The sequence below is a fragment of the Artibeus jamaicensis genome, unplaced genomic scaffold, assembly GCF_021234435.1.
Source record: "Artibeus jamaicensis isolate MK-2021 breed Jamaican fruit bat unplaced genomic scaffold, CSHL_Jam_final contig_718, whole genome shotgun sequence".
Lineage (NCBI taxonomy): Eukaryota > Metazoa > Chordata > Mammalia > Chiroptera > Phyllostomidae > Artibeus > Artibeus jamaicensis.
In genome coordinates, this window is record NW_026521936.1 from 5,801,624 (window position 1) to 5,828,617 (window position 26,994).

Sequence of the window (26,994 nt, forward strand, 5' to 3'; positions counted from 1 at the left end):
AATAAATAAAGTCTTTTTAAAAAATAAAATAGAATTTAGCTTCTTTTTAGTCTGTTTTTACAAACTTCCAAATAAGAGTGGCCAGCTTAGAAAATTTAATTCCACTAAGAGAAAAATGATCTTACATGAGCCTCAAAGTATCTTGTTTCTTGACTACAATATCATCGATTCCAAAGGTATGTCAAACATTTTAACCCTTAGTTCTTTAACAGTCAGTGGTCCATTCCCAATGAGCCGAGTTGGTAGGTTGTTCAGACCTCACTGTCAGGGAAGAAAAAAGAAGATTCACATTTCATATGTTTTCTTTGTACTTTCAGCTGGACTTTATTTCAGTAACAGTACAAACAGAAGCTTAAATAGCACAGGTGAGTCACTGTCATTAAGATTTTTTTCTATTGATTTCTGCTCCTGGGCACAATGGAGTGTTATGGACCAGCTTCGCCCTTACCTCAAACAACTAAAAAAAAATGGACCAAACCTATGAAACAATGGTTTCCAACCCCAGACCACAGGCCAGGTAGACTGTGACTCTTAAGAGAGTGGATAAGAAGAGAGCCAAGAGAGCTCCCAGGTCTCCACGAAATGGGGCCAGCAACCCAGCGGAATGCAGGGTGCAGAGGTCTGTGGTCTAGGAGGGCACTGCAGGACCAGAGAGAAAAGAGGCTGGAGGAACGGCACCTCTCTGCAGGCTGACCTGAGTCCCCACAGGTACACATGCCAGGGGACACCCTGTACGGTGGGGCAGGGGGGATGGGGTTACTGATGGGGGAGGTGGAACAAGTCTCCAAGCCCAGGGCCCCACACCGACTGAGAATATTCCCAGGCCCCAACAGCCAGTATGGGGACTCCTGACATCGTGCTCAGAGGGCTTTGTCCAGTCGGCGGAACAAAGCTGCCATGGGCTGAAGGCAACACTGTTTCCGGGTGCTTCACACGTTCACACACAAAGCTCAAAATCACTAGAGCAACATGGAAAACAAACAACATAAAATTCACAGAAAAGCAGAAAATACAGCCCATAATGAGGAGAAAAAGGAATCAATGGACCCAGAAACTGCACAGACGAGTACAAGTAAAGATGCACATAGACAGGAGCAAGGTCACCAGACACGCAGCAGGGGAGGAGGAGGGAGAGACAGACCCCTGGACTCGGCCTCATGAGTGTGGGAAATGTGGGTGATGTCAGGCCCGACACCCCGGCCCAGAGGAGCATGCTGGACCACTTTGAGAAGACCAGAGAGGTGCTAGCGAACTTCAACCACCTACTGAGTGCCCACCTGCAGCAGACGAATGCGCGCTTCCCTCACCGCACCAGAACCCTGGGGGAGATGAAGCGGGACCTGGACAGCATCCTCCATGGAATGGAAACTCTGGAAGGGAAGCCATCCTGGCAGCGCCCACAGGCCTCCAGCCACATTCCAGAGGCCTCCCTCCTGCAGGGCAACAATGAAGATCCTATCCCACCTGGCACAACCACCATTGCCACCTTGGAACAGGGCACAGGCCCTCATGTCGCCAGCCCAAACAGCATCTCCCTTCTCTCGGCCCTGGCTTCAAGGACCTGTCCAACAACCAGCCAGACTCACCTGTCATCAATGGTCACAGCCAGACAACAAGGAGATGTCGGGTGAGTAGACTGGCTCCCAGGTGCCCAGAGGGATGGCAGGGCTCTCCAGGTGCCTGAAGTGGCAGTGGGTAACCCTGCCTCCAGACTGTCAGCTTTGCCACCTAATTCTGTCTGCCAGGGCACCCTGGGAGATAAGGCTCTCTCCTGCAGGTGTGGGATTCCTGGGGTCCACTCTCCCCATCCCTCCCTCTCTGACTGCGTCCCTGTCCTGCAGATTGGCCAGACCAGGGGATGAGCAGTCACCTGGAGCCGTTGAGCTGGGCACAAGGAAGCTTTCCCAGAGCCAGGCCTGAGGTGTGCTCCTAACACACACACCCAAGACACACACCAGATATCCCCTGCTCGGCACCCCAGTCAGGTCCTCCTCGAGGCAGGCAAGCACGCTCAGGCCTGAGGTCACCCCACCCCACTCCTGCACAGTAATTCAGGCCTCCCTGTCCCTTCCTCCAATGAAAGTGTTACATACTTTCTCCCATCAGTATCTCTGAGTTTCTGAAACGGGCAGAACGCCCACGACTGTCTTCTCAGCCCCAAGTGTGATGAGATCCAGGTCTGTCTAACCAGAGCTGTGGACCTGGAGGCCCCGGAGGCCTGCAGGCCTCTCCCAGGGTTTCCATGAAGCAAGCCAAGCCACCACTGACAACAGACCTTAACCGAGTACTTTTGTGCCCAGTGCTGCCAGATGACATCGATAAGAAGACTCCTTACTAAGAAGGAAAAGGAGACGAGCATATAAAGGCATGAGTATAAGTACCAGGTTTGCAAGCAGCTGGGGGAGAGCACAAGCAGTTAGGAGAAGGCGGGAGACACAGAAGAGGCACATTCTGAGATGAAAGCTGCAGGAGACGTGACGCACAACCAGGCGTGTTGTCATGAGGCAGCTGCCAATCACCAGCTGCCCACAGCTGCAGTCTTCTGAATCATCCACACAGTTTCTGTGAAGGAATGTTCAAGTTGAATGGGAAATGTGATGCAGATCTGTTGCTCTACCACTCAGTCATTCTGAATGTGACGGCCACACAGTACATGTGCTCACCCATTGGCACCTGCCACCCCCACTAACTAGTACAGTGAAGTCGTCACAGTTCACACATGCACATTCCAGTCCACTGTCCTTGGCCGCCAGGTTACATGGATGTTGTACAAACCATTCTCCCTGTATTAACAATGGCTGGACTTTTTCTGGACAGACTCTACATATGCTCCTTGACTTATGTTGGGTTTACACCGATAAACCCATCATAATTGAAAATATCTCAAGTGGAAAGTGCATTTTAACGTGACACAGTAGAGTGCCAGGTGTGGAACTTCAGGACGGAGCTGCGGCCCGCTGCACTGTCCAGCATCCCACAGAGTATCCCCACTGCATATCCCTGGCCTGAGAAAAGTTCAAAATTCAAAATTGGAAGTATGGTTTCTACCAAATGCAATTGCTTTTGCACCACTTGTCAGGTTGAAAAATGGTGGTAGAGAAGCCTGTAAATATACCTATAAAGAAGTCAGGTATAAATGTAACCAGATTCCAGGACAGAGAAGGGTTGGGGTGGGAGGCAGAAAAGATACTTCAATAAATAAATGTCTGTAATTTTCTCAAACGTACTGAAAACTACAGATCCATAAAGGATAGTGAAATCCCAGCACAAGGCTCAAAAGAAATCCCCCAGAGCCCCTATAAGCATCCTACTTTGGGGAGCGTGTCAGACACTGGCGATCACGGGGTCATTGTGACCCCAACGGTCAAGCCCCCGCCCCCATACCGCCTCGGACCAATGCACGCATGCGCGGTGCGGCCCGGGGCTTAGCGAGGCTGGCGAGCATGCGCAGCACCGCCTTGCGGGGTGGGCGGGGAGGGGGCGGCCGAAGCTTAGGCCACTACCGGAACTCGTCACACGCGCAGTGCATGACTGGGCCGTTGAGCATGCGCGCTGGAGCATGACCGCGGCCGCAGTGGTTGCCAGGTAACCGCGAGCGGTCAGGTCCTGGGAGCAGGCCGTGAAGAGTTTGCCGAGGCCGAGTGAGGGCGAAGGAGTGGGTGTAACCCTGTCCCCTGCAGGGTTTGGAGGACTGGGCCCCGAGACCCCCGCCTGCGCATCCCCCCGACTTCCACAGGGTTGCCAGGGCCCTCAGTCCTAGGGCACCCAGGGTCTGCACCCGGTAGGTCCTAAAAACGTCCCGGTCAGCAATCGGGGACTTCCGAAGCCCAACGCCGCTGGGCACTGGCCAGGGCTGAGTCCAAAGGCATGGCCAAGTGGGGCGGAGTGTCTTAACCATTTAATTTTACACTGTCCGCGCTCCTCTGGCTGTCCCAGGTACACTGTCCCCCAAAGCGGGCCCAGAGGAACCACCAGTTGTAGGACCGAAGACCAGGGGTCCAACCGCGGTTTCAAACCATAGGTCTGTGTCTCGTGTGGGTGTTCAGTGAGCATGTTTTAGTATGCAGCCTGAGGTCAAGGAGACAAATTGGGAACTACAAGCTCTGGCACCGTACTGGTATTTTTTTCACCAAGCCCTACCTCTTGTAACTAGTTGTTAATACTAGAGTTTACAGAGAAAGAATGTTCCCGTTAAATTCAGCACTTAACACAGGACATGGGTTCAGTGTGTAACCCTACCCTTGCCACAGACTCAGCACACACTCTTGCAAGCTGCCTTATCTCTGCACCTGTCAGAAAGTGGGGGGAGGCTGACTATTTGAGAAGTCTCAACTCTGCAGTGTAATGACACCGCAGAGTAGAACACTCCAGTGACATCTGTCAGCACGACCTGCTCCTATGCCTGCCACCTCACTGTCATGATGAAGTGACTGTCACAACAGAACTCCCCTTGCTGTGTCCCTAGGTCCAGAGCCGAACTGGACACATCTGTACCGATAGCCACCACTCCAGGAGACCGCAGACCGCACCTCTCCCTGCCCTGGCTCCTTGACGAGCTCACTCTACCAGGCTCCTCTGGTACAAGGGTGGAGCCTTAGATCCCTCTTGTGGATTAATTCATTTCCACTCTCACATTTAGGCCCACAGCACTATTTCCTAGATTACTTCGGTAACTCACTGTTTCTTCCCAGAATATTTTGGACTCTTGTCTAAAACCTGAAAGGGCTAATTACAGAGTCTCCCAGCAAGGAAGTAAAGCAATAATAAGCTTTTACAGAGTATCTTTGGTGGGAAAGGCCCACAGAAAATACGTTACAAAGATTGTCTCATTTAATCCTAACAATAACTCTGCAAGGTGTGTATTACTATACCCGTTTTAAGGTAAACACACACACACACAACTGAGACTAAGATAGGAAAGGTAAATTGCCTGACAAACAGGTGGGGCAAGAGTGAATCCCAAGTGCGTCCCCATATTGTGCCTGCTCGAGGTGTGGATGAAGTGATGCTGGCCGCGTTCCCCTTCTGCTCTCTCTCCCCCCAAAGTGGGGAGCCTGCACTCAAGTCCCCACAGTGTAGGTGCTCACGTCCCTCTGTCCCTCTCATCCCAGGTGAGTGTCACCTCTAGAGGGCAGGTTCCACTCAGTCCCCCTGGCCTTTGGGCTGAGGCTTTTTGCACATGCATGGAGCACCATTCTGCTGAGCGCTGGAGGGTTCTCCTTTTCAAGTGAGGTCTAACCCTGCCTTCCTGCTGACTGTGTTTTCATAGGAGGAGAATGAAAGGAATGCAATGTGATGACGTGGTTTGATACAGCCAAGCGGGCAGCAGCACTTCCTGGTTTGGCATGTTAAAAAATAAGGTACACAACTCTCATTAGACGCTCACACGTGGCTTCAGTCGTGAGTATGTTTTCATCTGGCTGCGTGGGAGCGCACAGGACGGCTGCAGACCATGCGTGCACAAGGGACTGTCAGCTAAGCACTCACTGCAGGCCCCTCTCAGCTGCATGGCAACTTCGCTCCCGGTAACTTTCACCAACGCAGCATTCTCTTTAGGATAAGAGAAGCACCATTCGCCTGCAGCCTGATTTAATCAGAGTGAAACGGAATGAGTCTGGGCATGCACGTCCTTCATGGGTCATAATAAATATATCCATATTGTAATTAGCGGCCTCGGTGATCAAATGAAGCGACGTTACTGTGTCGTCACCATGGGTGAGGAGGCTGGGCTCGGCTCCAGCTTGGCTGGCAACGGGTTGCACACCCTCCCTGCTAGATTCAGTCTAGTACACTTTTGAGATCAAGAATTAAAGCTTCAGTTTTCTTCTGAGTGACACATTACGTAACGTTCTGTGTGTGCTGCTTTTCTATGAGTTTCAGGGGCACTTGTGTAGACGCGGTAACTTAGCAATCACTGCGGTTGCTTTACAAGATCACATTTTACATGACCTTCAACTACAAAACCCTTCGGTGGCCAATCCTTCCCAGACAAAGACACAGAAGAGAGAGAATGAACTCAAATCTCTAAAAAGAAATGCGAAAGCTGTAATAGACACAGGACTTCAAAGGAGGACACAAGGCCCCAGAGAAGCTGATCCAGAAAGAGAGTATGTTCTCGATCCCAAACCACCACCACTAACTTTGGGTAAGCTGATTTCATCATTCACATTCTGGCTTCTTCAACCTAAAGAATTTAGTTGAGACTGATAGTATAATTTTCCTCGAACAGAAATAATTTGTAATCTTATAGAAAGAGACACATGTACTAAAGTTTAAAAATGAGAATGGGGGTCCTGGCTGGTGTGGATCAGTGGCCTGAGTGCCGGCCTGTAACCAAATGGTCACTGGTTCGATTCCCAGTCAGGGCACATCAGGCCGGGTTCCCCACTGTGGGGCATGAGCAAGAGGCAACCACACACTGATGTTTTTCTTCCTCTCTTTCTCCCTCCCTTCCCCTCTCTCTAAAAATAAATAAAACCTTTTTAAACACTTAGGCAGGTAAACGAAGACAGTAATAAGTAAGCATCTATGCGTCCACACTGACAGAAGTGAGGGGAGGAATGCAGAGAAAGCTCTCGCAGCAGAGTGACCGCTAACTCAGCAGAGGTGCTAGAGACCGGAAGTCGCTATTCGGTGGCGGCACAGTGAGAACACCCACTGGTGGGGAACCCACACTGCGATGCAGTCCCACAGCACCTCCCCTAGTCCGCCACCTCTGGAACGGCACACCCGCAGCTTGACAGAGGTGTCACACAGGGCAGCCAGCACCGTACCAAGTGATCAGAGCGACCGTCCCACAGAGGGACTCACCCCGATGTCAGGTGTCTCCCTCCCCTGCACTCTGAAAAGGGCACATTCTCGCCACAGTGCCCCCCCGAATTTAATCCTGAGGAAGCGTGAGACAACCCCAAGTTGACGACATTCTACATGATTCCTAGCCAATACTAACCAAAAGTATCAAGTCCAGAAAAGCAGATACAGACTGAGGAACTGTCCCAGATGGGGCGGGGACAAAGAGGACACGACAGCTGAGTGCAGTGTGGAGTCTGGGTCAGAAAAAGGGGGTTGAGTGAGACAAGAGTGACCCCCACACAGGAGCAGATGGGCAGCGTTAGGTCGATGTTAACTGCCTGGTTGGCCCTGCGTGTTAGCCTTTCAGGAAGCTGGAAAAAAACACACAAGAATTCTTTGCACTTTCTACAACCTTTTGCAAGTCCAAAATTACTTTAAATGGGAAGTTAGAGACAGGATTTTCAAAAGATGCCGGGAGTGGGAACAGGTGCATCTGGACACTGTGTCCCAGCACCAGTGGGACAGGCACAGGGCCTGGCACAGAGGGGCTGCCACCGTGCCCGACAGACACCTTCCTGTTTCACTCTGAACTGCTAGCAGCTGGCTGTGCTCCAGAAAGGGGTGGAGCTCAGAGCAGTTAAAATTATCCATGAGCAGCACCATGCCATCACCTACATTTTTGCTGATATTGTTTTAACGTTAGCGCAGAAGCTGGGCCTGTTCGAATCCCCTCCACTGCCACTCTCGTCAGACGAATGGGACAAAGTGAGACAGAGGTCCGTCTCGCAAGGAGACTCCACGCAGCCGTGCCCAGTGTGCAAGGAAGAGTTCCAGCTGCGCCCCCAGGTGCGTAGCCCCCAGCGTGCACCAGGTGGGCGAGATGAGCAAGCCCAGTGGTCCCACTCCTGGGGGACACCGAACTGGGGCTGTTCTCACGTGGGTACTGTGAGCCAGGCACCAACACAGACTCCGGGCTTCTCTTCTCCACTCCCTCCCCCAGGGGCCCTCAGACACTTAGACCCTCTCCCACTCATGAAGGTCACATGCCAGTGGGAGCTGAGCCCCGCACCGGGCGGGTTCTCTCAGGCAACGGGGACTCACACTCAGGCATCGAGTCCAGAGGCCGATCAACCCTGTGCTGCCAGCCACGAAGGCCAAACAGAGGGAGCCACGGAGGACAGGGTGCAGGGAGGTGTTCCAGGCCCGATGGGGGGGTGGGGAGCACAAAGGAATTTTCAAGCTGGTGTGCAAACCGAATACAAAAAAAAACCAGGCTCGGCTAACTCAGTAATCTGTGGGACATTCTGTAAGGCCTCTCATCCCCCACTCATGAATTTGTCACGGTGAGACCGAGGGTTCCACAGACTGCAGCATCCATCCATATCACGGGTTCCCCGTGCACACTCGGTCTGCCTCGTTAGCTGGAGTCTGCACATTAGGGGCACTTCCCCCTGCAGTCATTTCCCTTCCAAGCCAATGGCCCCAGGACAGGGCCTCCCCCAGAACGGGCGCCCGGACTCGGGGAAACACAGCAGGCAGAGTGAAAGGCAGGCGTCCCCTGCCGCCCTGCCGGGTAAACGCTCACACTGCATGTTTTCATCAGTTTCACTGTTACCGAGTTAGTGCATAGCGAAACTGCCGGTCTTTACAGACGTGAACTCACAGCCTGTTTTACACACACTCTATTCCAGTTCTCTGTCGGGACCTAACCCCACGTCTGTGCGACTCGGGAATTTCTGAAAGATTTTTGCTCTTAAACCACAGGTTTACCATCTAGGACAATTTAACATTTTAATGTAACAAGACAGTTAATGAAGCCACAAGGAGTCTTCCAGGCCCTGGTGACCTCTTTTTTTGTCTGTTTTTTTAATCATTCTGTATTTTTCAGTTACAGCTGACACACACATCAGGTCAGCTTCGGATGCACACCCAGTGATTAGCCTTTGTGTGACTTGCTGGGTGGTCATCCTGACGAATCCCACACCGCCCGGCACCAAACACGGTTACTGGAACGCCACTGAGTCCACAGAACACTCCCCGTCCCCGCGCCTCGGCCCCTTCACCTTCCTCACCCCTCCTCCCGACCCCCTCCCATCGGGCACTGTCAAATGTTCTCGTATCTGTGAGTCTGTTTCTGTTCTGCTTGTTCATTTAATTTGTTTTTTAGATTCAACTGTTGATAGACCCCTATTTATTGCCATTTACTGTTCACATTTTTACCTTTTCTTCTTCTTAAAGAAGACCATTTAACCAGCAGTCCCCAACATTTTTGGCACCAGGGACCGGTTTCATAGAAGACAGTTTTTCCACAGATGGATGAGAGGTGGGGGATGGTTTCGGGGTGATTCAAGCACCTTACATTCAAGCTCACCTCCTGCTGCGTGGCCTGGTTCCTAACTGGCCCAGACTGGCACCGACCTGCAGCCCGGGGGTTTGGGGACCCCTGCCTTTAACATTTCACGTAATAAATGGCTTGGTGACGAGGAACTCCTTTAGCTTTTCCTTATCTGGGAAGCTCTTGATTTGTCCTTTGATTCTAAATGACACCTTCGCTGGCTAGAGTCATTTGGCTGTAGGTCCTAACTTCACATCACTGAGTATTTCTCGCCACTCCCTTCCAGCCTGCAGCCTTTCTTTTGAGAATGTGGCTGATAGTCTTATGGGAACTTCCTCATCTCTAACTGCTTTTCCTGATTACACTGTAAACAACCTGATCTATCAAAAAGGGAGGGGCTAGCATGCATTACACACATTTCTTCCATTGTTTTTATTAAATTCTCACTGAATTCTATGTTTTGTTTGGTTGTGGATATAGAGACACTTGTGCTCATCTTGCATTTCTTGCTGTTGCTCTCATATTGAAGTCTCCCTTGGTTCTAAGCAAGAGCTGGCATTTTTCTGATGCTCACTGACTTCCAAGGTCTCTGACTAATGTCCTGCATCTGTGGGGCAGGGAAGCATGCTCGGGTCCAGCTGGACTCTGATCCTCACTTCCGAGGATGTTTTCTGTGCGTTTTCCACCACCTAGGCATTTATTTTCATTATCTCAGAGAATGTTTGCCAACAGCAGATACCTATGAGCATTTACAGGTATATTTTAAATATACAGAGTGTAACATTCTTCAACACAGATCATCAAGCATCCGTTGATGAGACACTCTGAAAGATTACTGTATTAGGTACACAACAGACTGCTGTTCGATTAAACGGTGATAATTTAAAAGGACCGACGTTACTGCGTTTTTCCAGTGCAGGCTCACTGTTGGCCGTTAGTTTCAAGGAAAGGCTCCAGGTTTCCAAGTCACATTTACTCTTCTACTTCTTTCGCTCTCCCCACTCAGGAAGAGAAGTGCCAACTGAATGAGGGCAAGAGGACGATCACTTGAAAACCTAGAAAGCTCTCCTGAGACCCGATGGCTGGTGTCTGAGACCTCACCCAGAGTGTCACCCAAAGAAATGTCTCTGCCCCCACAGGGCCCGTGGCTGAGGCTTGCTCCCGGACAGGCGTGACTGTCCTGGGCTTCTCCCTCCCTGCCTTCCCTTCCAGGAGAACCAACCGCCTTTTTCTTTACTGGGTCTAAGCCGCTGTCTTGTCCCAACCCAGAATAGCGTCACTACTTAGTGGGAATCTGGTCACAGAGAAGGAAGATTCTTCTTGTGACTGCACTTTCGCTACATTTATAAAACTAAAAGTGATTCTACGACTTACTGCTACTTGAGTGTCAGAATTATATCTCAATAAAACTATGATTTTTAAAACTTTAAGAGTGCAATGTAGTTGAACGAAGCTCTGAAAAAGGTATGTGCTTACCCTTCTGTCCCCTCCCCCCGCCTGCCAGACCTGCCCAGGAAATGCATCCCCTTCATGACTGTTTCATTTTTAAATGTACAGTCATTCCAGTGGCTCAACAGCAACCTTCACTGGTGTGTCTGACGTTTAACTTGGCTTTTCCCATTGAGATTATACACCTGTGCCAGCCATGCTAAACTTAAACACTAAATATTATGAACATTAAGGTTATTAATTTGCTTTTTTAAATTGTCAAAGAAACAAACACAGCTTAACTTTCAAGCATTTGGTGCTTTTTTAATCAATGCATTTATGCTTCTTCTCTGTTAAACTAACTTAAACTTCAAACATTTTTGTCTCCCTGTGGACAGGTGCTGCTCTCCTGCTCCCACGTGTTCCACAGGGTGAGTCGCCCGGCCCCCTCTCCGTTGCCATGTGTGCGACTGTCGCCCACGGCTGCAGGGGACGGGCTCGTCCTCCTCCCTGAACCTCCCCAAAGGGGCATGTGTTTTGTCTGTAATCACCATTGGTCACTAGAATTATGACTTTGGGCTACAGTATAATTCATCCTGGTTAGAAAAACTGTGAATTTTACGTGACAAAGGAACATAAATGTTTGTCTAGCAGGCTGTTAGTAATGTCCATTACAGTGAGTGACAGCCCGCGTCCTGTGACAGCGCAGGGCCACCTGGATACAGTGCCCTCTGCCTTCTCAGAGGTTGTGATATGTCTGCAGGAGTGTTCCTGTAAAACACCATGTGGGGACAAGCTGCGTGAGCAAGGTGTTAACATCTGATGAAACTTCTTCACGATCTAAATTGCACTAAGTCTCATAATTATGAGGGAAAAGAACACTGTAATTATATTAGAAGTAAAAATGCTGTTTATAAGTAATTACCCGTAAAGATTGAAGTGCAATGTCTCCCCTCAGGCGTGCCTTCAAGCCTTTGAAAAGGTCACGGGTAACAAAACCTGTCCCCTCTGCAGACAGAACCAGTACCAAACCCGGGTGATTCACGACGGGGCCCAGCTGTTCAAAAGAAAGTGTGCGACGAGGTGAGAAGGGCCCTGCCCCTGGGACCCCCACTGAGTGGCCCAGGCGTCCCGGCCCTGACAGTCCCTCTCCAACCCCGCGCTCCAGGATCCAAGCCTGCTGGAGGGGACACGTGGTCAGGAAGTGGTACCGAGACCTGAGGAGGACACTGCCACCCACAGACGCCAAGCTGAGGAGAAAATTCTTTGAAGAAAAGGTAGGTTCAGACCCTAAACCCTCCAGAAACTTCAGTTTCTACCCTTTCTTTTAGCCATTTTTTGTATATTTTTTTGGCTTAACAGTTTTCCATCATGTGTCCCTTGCAAAAAAGACAGGCAAGGCGGGGGGGGGGGGGGCAGCGAGGCCTGGGTTCAAATTCTGGCTCAACCCTCACCAGCTCTGTGGGTCAAACAACAGCCGCCCGCGACCCTGGCCACCTCCTTCCTCTGCGACGTAGAGGGGCGACCTTCTGCCCTGTGCAGCCGTTCCAAGAGTTAGAGTGACGTTCACAGCAGGCGCTCACTATAACCGTTCATGTGCGGTTCCGGTTCCTGTCCATCAAGGCATCGCAGGGCAGCAGGCGTTTGGACAGGGTGTTAGCTCGGACCCTCAGGGGGAACCCATGGTCACGTCCCAGGATACACAGAGTTTAGATCCCTGCCCTCTGTTTGGGGTCACGAGTGACAAGAGTTACTGCTCACCGTACAAAGGCCCCCCACCCCAACTATTCCTGCCCTTTGCTCTGAGGGAGGAAGGGGGCTCACTCACAGGCTCCTGGTTTCCTGGGATGCCCGGTGGGCCTCCTCTGCCGAGGTGCCAGTCCCTGGGCCCTCACGCCGCCCTCTGACGTTCACAGGTCTCAGTGCCATGCAGGGACCCTGTAGGAAGGGGACCTGGGCCTCACTCTGTCGCAGCTGACACCCAGTGCCCTTCCCTCCCAGCAACACAGGTACCGCAGGGTCAGAAAAGAGACAGAACTGTGGCTCAGTGTGATGTCTCAGTGTACCTGAGACAACACCCTGCTCTGTCCTCATCAGTAGGACAGCGTGAAACACTCCATGTGAGCAAACCACGAAAACTGTTGTTCATCTTGACAACAAAGCCGTCGAAGCTGGGGGTGGAGAGATGAGATGCCACGGTGCCATCCTGTCCTTGCACTGGGCAGTGTCCCCTCCCGGGGGGGTGAGCAGCAGGGGGAGGCTGTGGACAGGGGCTGCAGGTCCACATTTGTCCATGCTTCTGTGTGGAACCATTATATGTCCAAGTCAGTCATGCCCCTTATTAAGGGAAGGGGGACAGAGTCCTTGTGAAAGACCCCATCCCGTTCTTTCCTGCAGAGCCCCAAACACCCTGGTTCTGCAGTAAAGGCAGCAAACCAGCTTACACTGGTGAGTGGCTAAAACTGGTGCGTGCTGCCTCCCTTCTCCTTGGGCCCTGAGCCCCCTCTTTGTCTGCCTGGAGCGTGTCGAGCTCGCCACCTCTGGATCTCAGGTCCACAGAGGTCATCTGCTCCTGGAAGTCCTTGTTCTCAGCCACGACGCCATCTCGGCCTGCTCTGTGGCCCCTGTGCTTACCACCATGGGGAACCTGGTCTCCTAACCAGCTGGTGGTCTTCCTGGCACCGCCCTTCTTCCTCCACTGGAGACCAGTCGCCTCTCCTTTGTCCTTCACTCCTGAGTCAGGACTGCTTTGCATCCTTCCCTGGCACCCTGTCCAGGCTTTGCTCCGCCCTGCATTCTCTCAGTCCCTCTCAGTGATTCCAGAATATGACAGTGTTGGCTCTCCACACATAAGTGATTCATGATTTTCTGTGACATTTTAACTGCAGGTCTGATAGTCATTTTTAGTTTATATTTTTTCATCTGCACCCACTGTTCTAGTAAGTTTTAAAACTATAGGCTGCACTGTGCTCCCTTCCACACACAGCAAAGAGGCATGAGACTCAACGGACTGTATGTCTGCACACACATGTGCACGCAGTAATTTAGACCTTTCTCCCCAACGGTGTTAATTTGGTGAGATCAGTTTGTTGCGCAAACTTTGTAATTTCTCCCGCTTTCTACACATAGCTTTGCTCTCCATGTTTCAATGGCCTCTAGAGTCCCGAGCTACCGCCGCCAGCTCCTCACCCTTCTCTCCGCTTTCCACACCCCACCCTTGTTCACTCACCCCACCTGGCCACGAGCACTGAAAACCTGCAGACCAAACCCCACTGCAAACACTCGAGGACTGCACTTCATGTCCGACCTGACGCCAGCGGCAGCCTGCACTGCCCCCCAGCCGCTCACCGTTGCGCCTCCCTCGGGCCGAGGGAGCAGAGCCCAGAGGCCGGCTTCCAGCTGCAGGCCACTTACCAGTCAGCCACTGAGTCCCTGGCAGTTCCACAGTTCTCCCTGCCTTCCAACTCAGTGGGACTCAACTTCTGTGAGCTAAAGGCTCAGTGTAGGGGATAACATGCTAAGATTTTAACCTACAGTTTTAAAATGCTGGTGTAGGCTCATGGAATTGGAAAGTCTGAACGTGAAACTGAGTTTCACGTGACCCAGGACTCCACCCACAAGCCCAGACCACAGGGAAGCCTCACTGCGACAAACAAGCGGTTGCGTGCAAAAGAGGGGTCTCCAGGGCTGGAAGTCCGCTGCGTCTTCACCCGGCCAGCACCCCACGCGCCCTCCTGTGACAGGCGCACGGGGACAAGACCCACCTATGCACTCTCACGCCAAACACTGAACCCAAACCCAGTCGAGAGAAAACATGCAACCAAGTGAATCCAGAATGAGGGACGTCCCACAAAGCAGCTGGCCCTGACAGAGAAACGCCGATGCCATGGAGGAGACGCAGCAGCTGGGGGGGTGGGGGGAGCTCCATAATACAGCAGCCTGGGGCTGCAGCAGGGCCACGGGACAGCAAGGTGGCGGCAGCGGTGCTGACCTCCCGTGATCACTCAGCGTAGACAGATTTAGCTTTTCCCATTTCAAGGCTTACAATGACTCACAAGACAAACGAGCAGGTTAAAAGCGAAAGGCCCACCACGCGCAGCCCACTCGAGGTGCCCTCCGGCGCTGAGGCCCAGAGGGCTCAGTGTGCACAATGGGAGGCCCTCCGAGTGGAGGCCGGGCGCACCGCATGCACTTCTGGGTGCGCGTCTGCCAGGCAGAACGGACTTGACTCAGAAGCTCTAGCAAGCGACAAGGACCATTCCACATGATGAAGGGTCGATTCCAGAGGACGTAACAGAAATGAACTCGGAGTGAATTAAAGACCTGGAACCACAAAACTAGAAGAAAAGACAGAGAAAAGTCTCCTCGATGCTGGTCTTGACAATGATTTTTTGGATATAACATGAAACATAAAAGCAAAAATAGCAAAAAGTAAATAAATGGGAATAAAAAGCTTCTGCACAACAAGGAAACAAGCAACAAAACAAACAGGCAGCCTGTGGAGCAGAGAGATATCTGCAGGCCTTGCCCCTGATGAGGGCTGGACTCTCAAACTTTGAACTTCGTAGAGAGCCCCGGCAGCTCAACAGCAATAGAACACACAGTCTGACTGCATGGTGGGCAGAGGACCTCAACAGACCTCTTCCCAAAGGAGAGACCCGGATGGCTGACAAGCACATAGAAAGGTGTTCCACATCACGCGTCGCCAGGGAAACACACACCCACACCACACTGAGTGTGCACCTCAGCCACTGGGGTGTCTGCCATCAAGAACCAGAGACGACCAGTGCTGGCAAAGCTGCGGAGAACAGGGACCCGTGTGCCACGTGCGGGGGTGTCAACTGAATCAGCCACTGTGGAATAGAGCAGGGATGTTCCTCAAAAATTAAAAATAGAACCACCATATCATCCAGCAACCCTGCTTCTGAGGATTTACTCCAAGGACATGAGGTCAGGGTCTCAGAGAGACACCCGCACCCTGTGGCACTGCCGCATGTTCACGGCAGGTAAGACACGGCAACAGCGGAGGGTCCATCCCTGGTGAGCGACAAAGATGGTGAGGATGGCAGGCCAGCCGCCCACCAGGGTCTAGGCTGCTCTCAGCCAAGAGAAAGCCTGCCACCAGTGATGCCGTGCGCGGAGCCTGAGGGCACCACGCAAAGCGGAGTAAACCAGAGACACAGACTGCAGGGCACCACCCACAAGCGAGGCCGAAAGCCCAACTCCCGGGTCAGCACAGGAGGCCCGCAGCTGCCGGGGCTGGGAGACACCGTTTCCGGTCATGGATGAACGGGCTCCGCAGCGCTAACCAGAGCCCGGGGACCAGTCGGCGCGACCGCATCATGTGCTTGGAAGTCGCCGAGACGGGAGTGGGGACAGGCTCCGCTGACCCCGCCGCAGCAGCCATTTCAGTGGGTGGCCGTTCTGCACCATGGCGTCCTTGGCCTTAAACTCGCCCACGTTATGCTGGGCTAGCCAAAGAGCCCGTCCAGTTCTGTCTGTTGAATAAAAGATACACTTTCATTTTCACCAGTAACTTACTGGTTTGGGTGTTTTGAGTACATCGGCTACCTCCTGTGTGGTATAATGTTGGTTATTCTCAATTACTGTCTCAATTTGATCGCTCTCGGCTTCAACTGGTCTTCCCAACCATGGAGCATCGTCCAGTGAGAAACCTCCAGGACGAAACTGCGCAAACCACTTCCGACGCACTTGGTCAGTCACGGCCCCTTCTCTGTGCGCTACACAAATCTTAGGCACTTCCTTTGGGTTTTTACCCTTCTTGATAGTAGAGCATAACATGCTGAAAACGTTCCTTATTTTCATCCATCTCCAATAGTGCAATGGCTGCACGGAGGTTCACCAATTCTGATGTTTTTTAAATACCTGCTAACAAAATTCTTTCGAATGAAGTAAAGGAAACTAAGAGCTACTAGAACCATCCTACAAGAAAAAGCAAACAAACTTTTTGGCCAACTTAGTATGTCAAGATGAAAAGTCACAGGGGAAGACACGTGAAACGAAAGTGGAACTCCCGGTTTTCCAGAACTGACATGCGTGCTCAAGCCCAGCTTCAGAAGAGTCAGTACCCACTCAAAAATAAACGCATTCCGCAGCACAAGCAACGGCCCTCTCCCAGCCCCTCGGCAGGGGACCAGCTTTGTGACAGCGGACACTCCTGCAGAGGCGTGCCTCAGAGCTCGGCCTCTGACTCCTGTCTCTCCACACGCCTGCACCCGGCCAGCCCACCACCACCAAGTGCGAGGAACCACCAGAGGTCTAAGCCCCAGCTGCAGGAGCTACAACGCTCACGGAGCAAGACGTGCGGCAGCCGGCCGTGTCGGACAGGGCGAGCCCTCAGACGCCGGGGACACTGCAGGCTCCGACCCAGGGGGGCCGTGGGCACCAGCAGCCGCCATCCTCAGCTGTAGCTCCATGCTCATCATTGGTGAGTGCTAAATCCAAGCAAATTCATCGTACTTTAGTCTTAAAAACGGCAGTGCACACACTCCTAGGAGAAGTAAGTCATGTGGCAGCCCACAGTCAGCGGTAGCACACAGCGGCTCCACGGCTTCAGCAGCCCAGACTCAGGAGAGCCAGCGGGACCCCCCCCTCCTCCCCCGAAGCCTGTGCACCTGTACACCCCACCATCCCCATACTGCTGGGACTATCAGAATCATCTTGGAAAGGACAACTAGGCCAACGCCACAGAAGCAGGCCTACCTGGCCCCACACTAGAGGAGATCACCGTGAAGACATACAGCGTACGCAAGTTTCACTCCACTGAATTACTTTTCTCCTCCCCTGGCAAGCAGGTGAAAACTTCTCTGCCATGCTTGGGAACCACTGGGTTAGACCAACGATAAGTTACCTTCAGGGAAAAAGTCTAATCAATAGGGGGAGAAAAGCAAAGAGGGATAATAGGAAGATATTTTTAGGCACAATAAATTAGGAAGTGCTTGTTTCCTTTAAAGTTTCAAGAGCTAGAGAAGATGGATATGTCTTTAATACCCTAGATTAGATTAGCTGCGGCCGTTCTATTTTTACAACTCAATCTGTCTTCCCTGTGAAAGAACTGCGGCCTTGTATTTTCACTCTTCTTACAGGGGGAGTTAATGAAGTCTCTTCTTACTTCAGTTTTCGTGTATCTACTGGGTACTAACTAATTAAAAAATACAGAGGTTACCTTTCTATAAATGCTAATGCTTCCACACACAGAACTCCTTTTCGCAGACTCGCCTTGCTTCAAGGTGTCCCTGGCACATTCCTAACAAAAGTACACCAGAGCAGAGTGACACAGTTTCCTTCAAAGAGACGGCGGTCCTGGGCTAAAAACCCAAGTTCTGCACCGGTGGGTGAATGTCGGGAACTGAGCTGGAGTCAGCAGTGCCCGTCAGAGGGGCACGGGAGCTGCGAGGACAGTGCAGCAGTCCCGGGCACGGGGAGCTCAGATCAAAGCCTCCGGAGAGGGCCCGGAGCCTCACGCTTGTCAGCGGTTGCACAGAGGGGCCAAGTGCTGCCCAGAATGCAGCGGTCGGTCGGTCGGTCGGTCGTTGAAAGCCTTTGATCCTTATCTGGAAGTTCTGCAAGCGTATGTCATATAATTGAGGCATGGTTTTTTATGGCTGCAATTAAAACTTTTCAAATGCATTATATTATCTCCACCCAGCCTAAAAGTCCTGACCGTTGTTTAGAAAGTTAGTGGCTTGTCAGAGCCGCGGCTGGCTTCAGGGGCCGCCGGCTCCCACACCCTCCCGTGAGATCTCCCTTCCTTTTTTCATTTACATCTCACCAAACAGCGTAATGGTCCGAAAGTTTGCTTAGTCCTCTGAGCTCCTTTATCACCCAGAGATGGCAAACATTCTGTTGCTAACTTGAAGTGGCTCCAAGCAGCAAGACTGCAAGGATATTAAACCAGTAAAAGCTTATCAACTGATTCATTGATATGCTGTAAATTCCAGGCTTTTCATTTTGCTTTTGAGGGCGGCCCTAAGTCAACACATTAGTAAGCAATTTGCTGACATCAAGATGGATCGCTCCGAGAGGCCTCCTGGGCAGACAGAGTTCACCTGGGCACTTTGTAACGTTCGACCTGCACGTCACTTGTAATGACCAGGGGCTGCTTTACATATCGCTAACCCAGACTCTCAACCGCTTACCAAATATCTGAAATATAAGACTTAAAAGGAAAATACACGAAGATGGTCACTCTCATTGACATTGGAAACTTTACATATTTTGTCTACTTCTATAGAAAAATAGTGACCGTTATTTTTTATTAAAAAGTAGCACTCAGGTGTCTTTTGCTGGGGGGGTGGCTGAGAGGAGCTAGGTCTTGCCCTTCGTTTACTCAGGGCATCTGACCTATGGAGCTGTGAGGGAGTTAGCATAGGCAGGTGGGCAGTGAGCATGTGAGAACTTGGTATTTAAGAAATATTTCATAAAAGCTACACTTAGCACACGGCTTTGAAGTGGCCACAGTAGGTAGTCAATAAATATATTTAACTTTCTGAAATATTTCCCTTGCTAACTTTCAAACACTTGAAGCTACGAGGATGAAGACACTCACACCAGCTCACGTTCAGAAACTTGACTGAAGTACATACTGAAGGCTGTTCCGTACACTTATTAACACGCCAATATCAAGGTTATGTTATAAGCTGAACACCCATCTTTTGTGGCATCTCGAGATGGACAGTCACTTCAAAACCACTCCACATGCCATTACTTCTCAACCCCAAAAGGACCATCACCCCACGCCTCTCCCGGGTGTGCACTCCAGGTGTATTTCTACTCCACTGCCAGCCCCGCTGAAAACGTGTACTGAATGGCCAGGGCCTCACGGAGACGAGTGAGGCTCTTCCTCGAATCCAAGGAACCCCTTCAGGCAAACAAGCACACACCAGGAAAAGGAAAAAGCATCCAGCCATGAGCAGTGTCAGAGGAAGGGCCAGAGGTGCTCCGAGAGTCGAAAGCGGGACTCAGTTCAACCCAAGCGCGTGAGAACATACACGCACAAGGTCATGAAAACAGAAAGGAGTCTGCACCTGCGGACTCATGCAGGGAAGCAGCGAGGGCGACGGGTGGCACAAGGCCCGCAGGCCCTCAGCTTCCAGAGGAGGTGCAGACACCAGGCTGGATAAAGCAACTCCCTGCCCACCCCTGCCACCTCCCAGACCAGCATGTAGCCCCCACTGCAGCCTCCAGTCCAAGCAAGCAGGTGTCCCAGCTGTGCAGCCCCGAGCCAGCACAGAGCCCGCCAAAAGAGCTGTGGTTCCCAGAGCGCTGACGCCGCTGCTTCAGGCACTGTTCCGGGCCGCAGGTCGCTCATGGGGCGAGCGCTGATCGGTGAAGTTCAAGTTATTCAGCTGAGACATAATAAACTGCAATTTAATAGTCTTCAGCCACCACTACATATGAAGAGAATCGTTATTTTTCTCATTGACAAAATGTCATATAATGTAGGATTAAGTGACAACTTCGATTTTATTTTTATTTTTTATTGATTTAATCTTTATTATATTTTTCCATTACCACCCAGTCTCCTTATATCCCCCTCTCCCCAGCAATCACCACACTGCTGTCCGTGTCCACAAGTCCTTTTTCCTTTTCACACCATCCCCCCACCCCTAGCCACCCCACCTCCACTAGCTGTCATCTGCTCTCCATCTATGACCGTCTATGAGTCTGTCTGTCTTGCCTGTTCGCTTTGTTCATTAGGTTTCACGTATGAGTGAGGTCATGTGGTATTTGTCTTGCACCGCCTGGCTTATTTCACTTAGCATTATGCTCTCTAGTTCCACCTTCCTGTTGCAAAGGGTAAGAGTTCCTTCTTTCTCTCTGCTGCATAGAATTCCATTGTGTAAATGGACCACAGTTTTTTGATCCACTCATTTACTGGTGGGCACTTAGGCTGTTTCCAGCACTTGGCTATTATAAATTATGCTGCTATGAACACTGGGGTGCATAGGTTCTTTCTGATCAGTGTTTCAGGGTTCTTAGGGTATAATCCCACCAGCGGAATTGCTGGGTCAAAACACAGATCCATTTTCAGTTTTCCACAGTGGCTGCACCAGCCTGCATTCCCACCAGCAGTGCACTAGGGTTCCCTTTTCTCCACAATCTCTCCAACAGGATGTTTGTTGATTTGTTTTTGATGGCCATTCTGACCAGTGTGAAGTAGCATCTCATTGTGGTTTTAATTTGCATCCCTGATGGCTAGTGATGCTCATGGTATTTTCATATGTCTCTGGGCCCTCTATATGTCCTCCTGGGAGACATGTCTTTCAGGTCCTGTGCCCATTTTTTAACTGGCTTGTTTGCTTTTTGGCATTGAGTTTCATGAATACTTCATACATTTTGGACATTAACCCCTTATCAGATATGCCAGCCAGGAAACAGTTCTAAACGACCCGTTGGTCAAAAGAAATTGGAATAGAAACAGAAACACACTAAGAACTGAACTGAGAGCCTAGCCGGGTCCAGATGGGGGGAGTGCAACAGGCCAGCACCACGCCAACCAGCAGGAAGACCCAAGTCCCCAGAGCCACCTGCGGCCTCGAGCTGATAGGTGCGCCCCAGAGGGAGCCCAAGATTCGGCGGGGGAAGTCCCGTGGCTTTGCCAAGATGGATTCGCAGACCTCAGGCGTGGGCAAGCCCGCGCCCCCGCGAGGAAGGGGGGGGGCCACGGCTGGGTCAGCGCCGTCGACAGAACCGGTGCGTGCACCCACACCCTCCCGAGAACACGTGCTCACCGTGCCCTCGCGGCGGCCAGGGCCCAGACTACAGACGCGGTGTGGGTGAGTCAGAGTAGCCCAGCCCGCGTAGGGGCCCAACAACGCGGCAAGGAAAACGCTCATCACGCAGGCGCAGCACGCACCTCCAAAACCCCGCCTCCCAAAACCTTCAGTGTCCGGGGGGGGCCTTTCATAATGTGGAGGCTGGGCGTCTCCCTGCCCCGCCCAGCGTCTTACTCGAGATCACGGGGGCTCCGACAGGCCCGCAGCGCAGTACGTGAACCGCAAGGCCCTGACGCAGCGCCCCCAAGACCACGACGCTACCGGCTCTCACAACCCGACCAACGCGACCAGAGCACAGCCCCGCCCTCGCTCCGCCCCCCTCCAGGAGTCACCCACCTCGGCCACGCTCCACAGCAGCGTCCACGAAGGCACAGCGCTGAGGGGCTTCCGTGCCGTCCTCCCGGAGCTCCACAGGATGCGTCCAGGCCCCAGGACGTTTCAGTCCCCGAGAAGCACACATGACAGCTGCGGGCGCCAGAGCGACGGGGCCGGAAGTCCTACCGCCACTGCGGGGTTGAGGCGGCCCCACCCAGCCGGTCGGCGCGGTGATACCTTCCAAACAAGACATGACGTCCCTCCCAACCTGACGAGATGTCTCTCCGGACATGACGTACCGCCTGACGTCTCCTTGCGTGACGTGAACACGCAGCCAGCGTAGTGCGGGGCGGCAGCCGTATAGCAGGGTGCGCTCTCGTGACCGACTAGTACTGCTGGGCAGGGGCCTGTGCGTCCCGGGGCCTGTGACCGCACCGCGACCCTGTCACGTCCAGTACGTATCCTGGAGGGCGGGCAAGGCCGCCAGTGCTGACGGCAGTACGCTCCAAGTGCTCCCTGCACCGTTACCACTTGGGCGTGGGCTCCTCGTGCGTGTGACGAAGTTGGCCGTGCAGCCGTGTCCGGGTGGCACGGCGGCCTAAGCAGCAGGTGGTTCCACTGCCGTTTGTGGTAGATCAGCCTTCAAAAATCTGACAAAGGACTGGCTACCTGTCTGTGCCTCGGACGACGGGGCCCCTGCCGGTGATGAGCCCTCGGCCTACGCTGTCACAGACTGGCAGCCACGGGCCACTAGTGCCTTCCAGCCCTGGAGGGAGGCCGGCCCGGATCGGACAGGCTGAAAACACACCGTGCACACGGCACATCAGGGCTGGACGAGAAAAAGGACTGGAAAGCGTCTCTTTCATAGCTCGTTCAATTTGATACCTTCCGAAATGATAATGGTCGGGGTATGGTGGGTTAAGGAAAAACATCATGAAAAGTAATTTCACCTCTTTAAACCCATTTTAAAACTGGCCCTGGAAGTTTTAAGATTGCCAGTGTGGGGAAGGTTCCATTTCTCTTGGGCGAGGCCCACCTAGAGGAGCTTGAAGTCTTACATTTTAGGAAGTTCTAACAACAGTCGGGCTGGAGGGGGCGGTTAAGTATCGTACACCTTCACTCTGCCTCCCTCGTGCGCTCACACTATTTCCAGTCTGTTTTGTGAGGTCTGCTCGAGAGCAAATGCCCGTCCTTGCCCATAAGCCAGGTCTGCACAATTGAACGGAACCCCTGAGCCAGCCCTTCCCCTTCCCCTCGCCCCAAGACTCCTGGAGCCCACCCCCCCGCATCACCTGCCTCAGTGCTTCTGTTAATGCAAATATTCCCCCAAAGTCCTGCAAAACTTACAGGAAAAGGGGCAAACCATCTGTAGCAAAAACACTGATAGGAACAACCAGTCTCCATGAAAAGCCTAGTAAAGTTGAAGATATGTTAACTTTCTAATAAGTCAGTATCTATAGGACTTTATGTTTTTAAAAAGGAAGGTGACGACCTCCTGCCAGAAGGGCATATGCAGAAGGGTTGGAGGCTTCCTAATTCTGGAAGTTAAAATTCACAGAGAGCAGGGCAGTAAAGCCCGTGGCCAAACCTGAGTCCAGAGGAGCCTGAAGGGTGTCAGGTTGGACTGCTTTGCAATAGCAACTGCCACCTCATAATGGCAGAAACACGAGCCCAGTGGGAGGCGTCACCCCGGCATCCATTACCTGCATTATCTAGAGTTGTTCCACGTTACTAGTCACAGGAGCAAATTCACCCCACAAATCCCGCCCTGCAGCGAGGTCCACCTTGGGTGGGCTTATGCTGGCAATTCCGGTCCCTGCCAGCAGGAGGCAATAGCACCACACACCACAACCCACACTATCCAGTTAAATCGTTTGTCCCAAGGTGTCTCTGCTTCTCTAAATCTTGGGTCAAAATGATAGTGCTTTATAGAAAGAACTGAGCTTGGAGGAACATTAGAGACTGTATCTACACCCACTACCATCAAAGCAAACTTTCTAAAAGTTAGAGATGAGCTGTAATATGCTGCCCCCATATCTCTGCTAGCAGTAAAAAAAAGAAAATTTTATATCCTAGAGATCTGTTCTGTAGCAAAGGGGCAGCATCAGCTTCTGTTCAGAGATCTTAAGGTCCTTAGGCCATGGGGGTTTTCAAATCATGATTTCAGAGCTCGACGCGAACAGACTGAAAAGCTCGTGTAATAGAAAGTGATCATCTTTCCCTTGATTTCCCTTTTTATGGTCATGCTAAAACAGTAATTCATAATTTGCAACCCCAGTGGGAAGGTGGCCAGGAAGCAGAGACCCACGCACCAGCTCTGGTCACCAGCTGTCCGGGAGCGGGAGCAGACTGGGGCACTGTGCTGCCACCGTCCTCTTCAAGTGACAGTGAAGGGTGCCAGGGCAGGATGACATACAGCTAATTTCATAAAATTCTAGCTCCTTTCTCCTGTCAACTTTCAATATCGGTGTATTCCTTGCTGACAGGCACTAGAGCGAACAACCAGACGGCCCTTTGGGTGATCTCTCGGTATAAATTTCCTGGATGTGGGGTCATTGAACAGAGAGCCACATGTTGGCTTCCCCAAAAAATATTATTTGAAGGCAGAGACCTGCATGGAGTTGGTGCAGAAGGTGGTGGGGACTCCAGAAGGTGCTTCCCTCCCCCCGCTCCCCAAGACCCCAAGCTCAGGTGAGCAGCTCCTGTCCTCCTCAGTTCACAGAAATCAGCCAGCGCATGCTCTGCTCCTACCACACGGACATCGACGAGCTCCTGGCAGAGATCGACCACTGCCTGGCCGTCAACCGCAGCGTCCTGCAGCAGCTGGACCAGCAGTGTGGCCGCAGGCTCACCGACGATGACTGGCAGAAAATCCAGACGCAGGTAGGCTTCGCTCAGTGACCGGAGCAGCTCGGTAATCAGGGGTCGGTGGTGAACTCGGAGGGGAGACCCGGGGCCCCATGGACCCTCAACACCCACTCTGGGGCAACCTCAAGGCCCTTCAGTTGGAGATTCTGCTTTGAGGATGCCGACCTGTGAGCGGTAGAAATAGCAAAGGGAACAGCCCCACTGTGTGGCCGCCCCCCACCGTCTCCTGGTCTCCCCTTGGGTCTGCAGTCACTGTGGAGAATCCAACTGAGTAAAAACTGACCTGAGCATCCTCAACACAAGCCACTTTATAAAGGCATTTCCTAGCTCCGCTGAGGTGAGGCTTCTGAAAAAGGCCTCGCCGTTGCTTAAGGAATGAGAAACCTAGATTCTCAACACAGCATGTGATAAAGGATTGTCTTTAAATTTCCCAGCACAGGCAGGTCACTCTCCCCTTCCACTCCTCACACGAGTAGCAGAGCACGTGCACAACCAGCACCCACTTGGCATAGTGCACACAAAACGCCCCTTGTTCCTTGCAGAGGGCCCAGTCCCTGGGCCCGCCGCCCTCGCTCTGACCCAGGCCGACACCCGGGCAGCCGCAGTATAGCTCACGCCTCCCGTGTTGCAGGCCCTGCTCCGGGACACCCAGGAGTGCTCCATCTGCCTCACGCCGCTGTCCGTGGGCCCCAGCAGCCCCTCGGGGATGGACAGCAGCTCACCAGCGCGGCCCACGGCGCTCCTGTCCTGCTCACACGTGTTCCACCACGCCTGCCTCCTGGCCCTGGAGCAACTCTCCTGGGGGGACGCCTCCCCCTTCCATGCCTGTCCCCTCTGCCGTGCCTGCTACCAGAAGCGGATTCTGGAAAGTTGAGTTCACAGGAAGGAAAAAAATCCCACAATTCTGGGGCAAAGTGGACCTTAATTTGGGATGAATTGTGGGAGTTTGGGGTTGAGCATGACAGGATAAACTGTTCTGCAGTGAAGAAAATGTTTAATACTTGTACATGGAAAGCACAACTATATTTTTAAAAGCTGACCACTGATCCAGTTTTCATCTTTAGAGAAAGAAAACGTCAAGTGCCTGAGTTCAATCAGCTGAAATATGACAGCTAAAACTTGAGTTTCTGAGGCCCTGTGCCTCACCGACCTGCTGTGCGTCCAGCGGACCCATGGGCGCTTGGGACAGCATGCACCTGCCCTCTCCCAGGCAGGCCGGCCCCCTGGCCGGCTCTCGAGGCTCCGGGCAGCACCCAGGGGCGTGGCTACTGCCCGTCACAGGTGTCTGACCGCCCAGGGCCTCGTGACCCTCTGCCACCAGATCTCTCAGGAGGAACTTTCCTTCTTTGTGTGACATGACCCTCCCAGGGGCATTTGTGTGTGTGAACCCAAACATAAAAATAAACTGCTCGGCATTAGGAGACGGTCAACCACCTTTTCACAACGCAGGGCCACACCATTTCAGCTCAGCCTGGACGAAATCCATAACCTCTTGATGGGCAGTGTCCTGACCCTAGGGGACTCTCCCCAGGACCAGGGTGGTGACAATGGCCAGGGACACTTGTAAGGGTTACACGCCCAGCAGCTGCCAACAAATGAGGTCCCAAGTCCCAGCAGTGGGATGAGGGGACGTGGTGGGGCAGGGGCGGGCAGAGGGTCTGCTCTTCGTAGCCGCCACACCACTCATGTCTCCTGCCAGTTCGTGCGTCATGGCTGGTGGCCTGATGTCCCCTGTGCCCTGGGTACCCAGCGAGTGGCCTCGCCTGCTAGGAAGGGCAGACAGTGGTCTGTTTGGGCATCTGGGACCACATAGCTGCAGCCCCAGCCACACGTGGCACGAGGCAGAGCACCGGCGGGGTGGGGGACTCACAGGTGGACAAGCACGGGTGTGCCGGTGTCCAGTCCCCAAGCTGTGCAGGGAGAAAAGCTGAAGTGCACCTTCCTGTCTATTATGTCCCTCATCATTTTAAAACACCAGTCTGGTCTGTTTCATTGCTGTCGCCTGTGCACCCATCACTGCTGAGTAAACGCTCCAGCGTGTCACCTGAGGGAGCTCCCATCACCCAATGTGCAGACTTGGAGGACAGCAGCCAGCACGGAGGATGCCCACTACGAGACCCTGATAGGTGAGCCATGCCGGTGGCCAGGGCCCGGCTGGCCGAGTCTCTGCCCCACCCTGGAACCCCAAGGGAGAGGCCAGCAGTGCCTGGGTCTCTCAGTGGCAGCTCGGGTCCACGGGGGTGCTGTCCCGGGCATCTGAGGCCCTCTCTCAAGTTGCCCACAAGTCTGAGAGCTGGCCCATGTCCTTCCAGGCAGGTCCTCTCCTGCTAAAATGGGCTGCGCTCACAGCTCCCCTCTCCACCAAGGACTTTCCTGACCCCGGGGTGAGCTGCAGGAACACGGGAGGGAGGCAACCCAGGCCAACCACCTCGGGGCAAGGCAGGAAAGCCAGCCTGT

At 52.7% G+C, this 26,994-nt stretch overlaps 1 protein-coding gene and 1 pseudogene across 2 annotated transcripts; both read left to right on the plus strand.

Annotated features, from left to right (window-relative positions):
- The first annotated feature begins 1,157 nt into the window (after nt 1-1,157).
- LOC119039248 (kxDL motif-containing protein 1-like) lies at nt 1,158-1,635 on the plus strand (annotated as a pseudogene).
- Nucleotides 1,636-3,567: 1,932 nt separating this feature from the next.
- Nucleotides 3,568-26,016, plus strand: RNF32 (ring finger protein 32). Of its 2 annotated transcripts, none has more exons than XM_053671826.1 (9): nt 3,568-3,781; nt 5,270-5,360; nt 5,875-6,145; nt 7,496-7,638; nt 10,954-10,986; nt 11,514-11,638; nt 11,724-11,832; nt 24,385-24,552; nt 25,169-26,016. In XM_053671826.1, exons 2-9 carry the CDS (start codon nt 5,346-5,348, stop codon nt 25,409-25,411), a joined length of 1,107 nt encoding a protein of 368 aa, XP_053527801.1. In that variant the 5' UTR covers nt 3,568-3,781; nt 5,270-5,345; the 3' UTR covers nt 25,412-26,016. The 2 variants fall into 2 exon arrangements, with proteins under 2 accessions (XP_053527801.1, XP_036987762.2); XM_037131867.2 differs by having other exon boundaries at nt 5,881-6,145.
- The last annotated feature ends 978 nt before the right edge of the window (nt 26,017-26,994 follow it).

Coding starts and splice junctions, on each gene's coding strand:
- RNF32 (XM_053671826.1), top strand. Junction 10,987..11,513: donor GCTCCCACGTGTTCCACAGG/GTGAGTCGCCCG, acceptor GTCTCCCCTCAG/GCGTGCCTTCAAGCCTTTGA. Junction 11,639..11,723: donor AAAAGAAAGTGTGCGACGAG/GTGAGAAGGGCC, acceptor CCCGCGCTCCAG/GATCCAAGCCTGCTGGAGGG.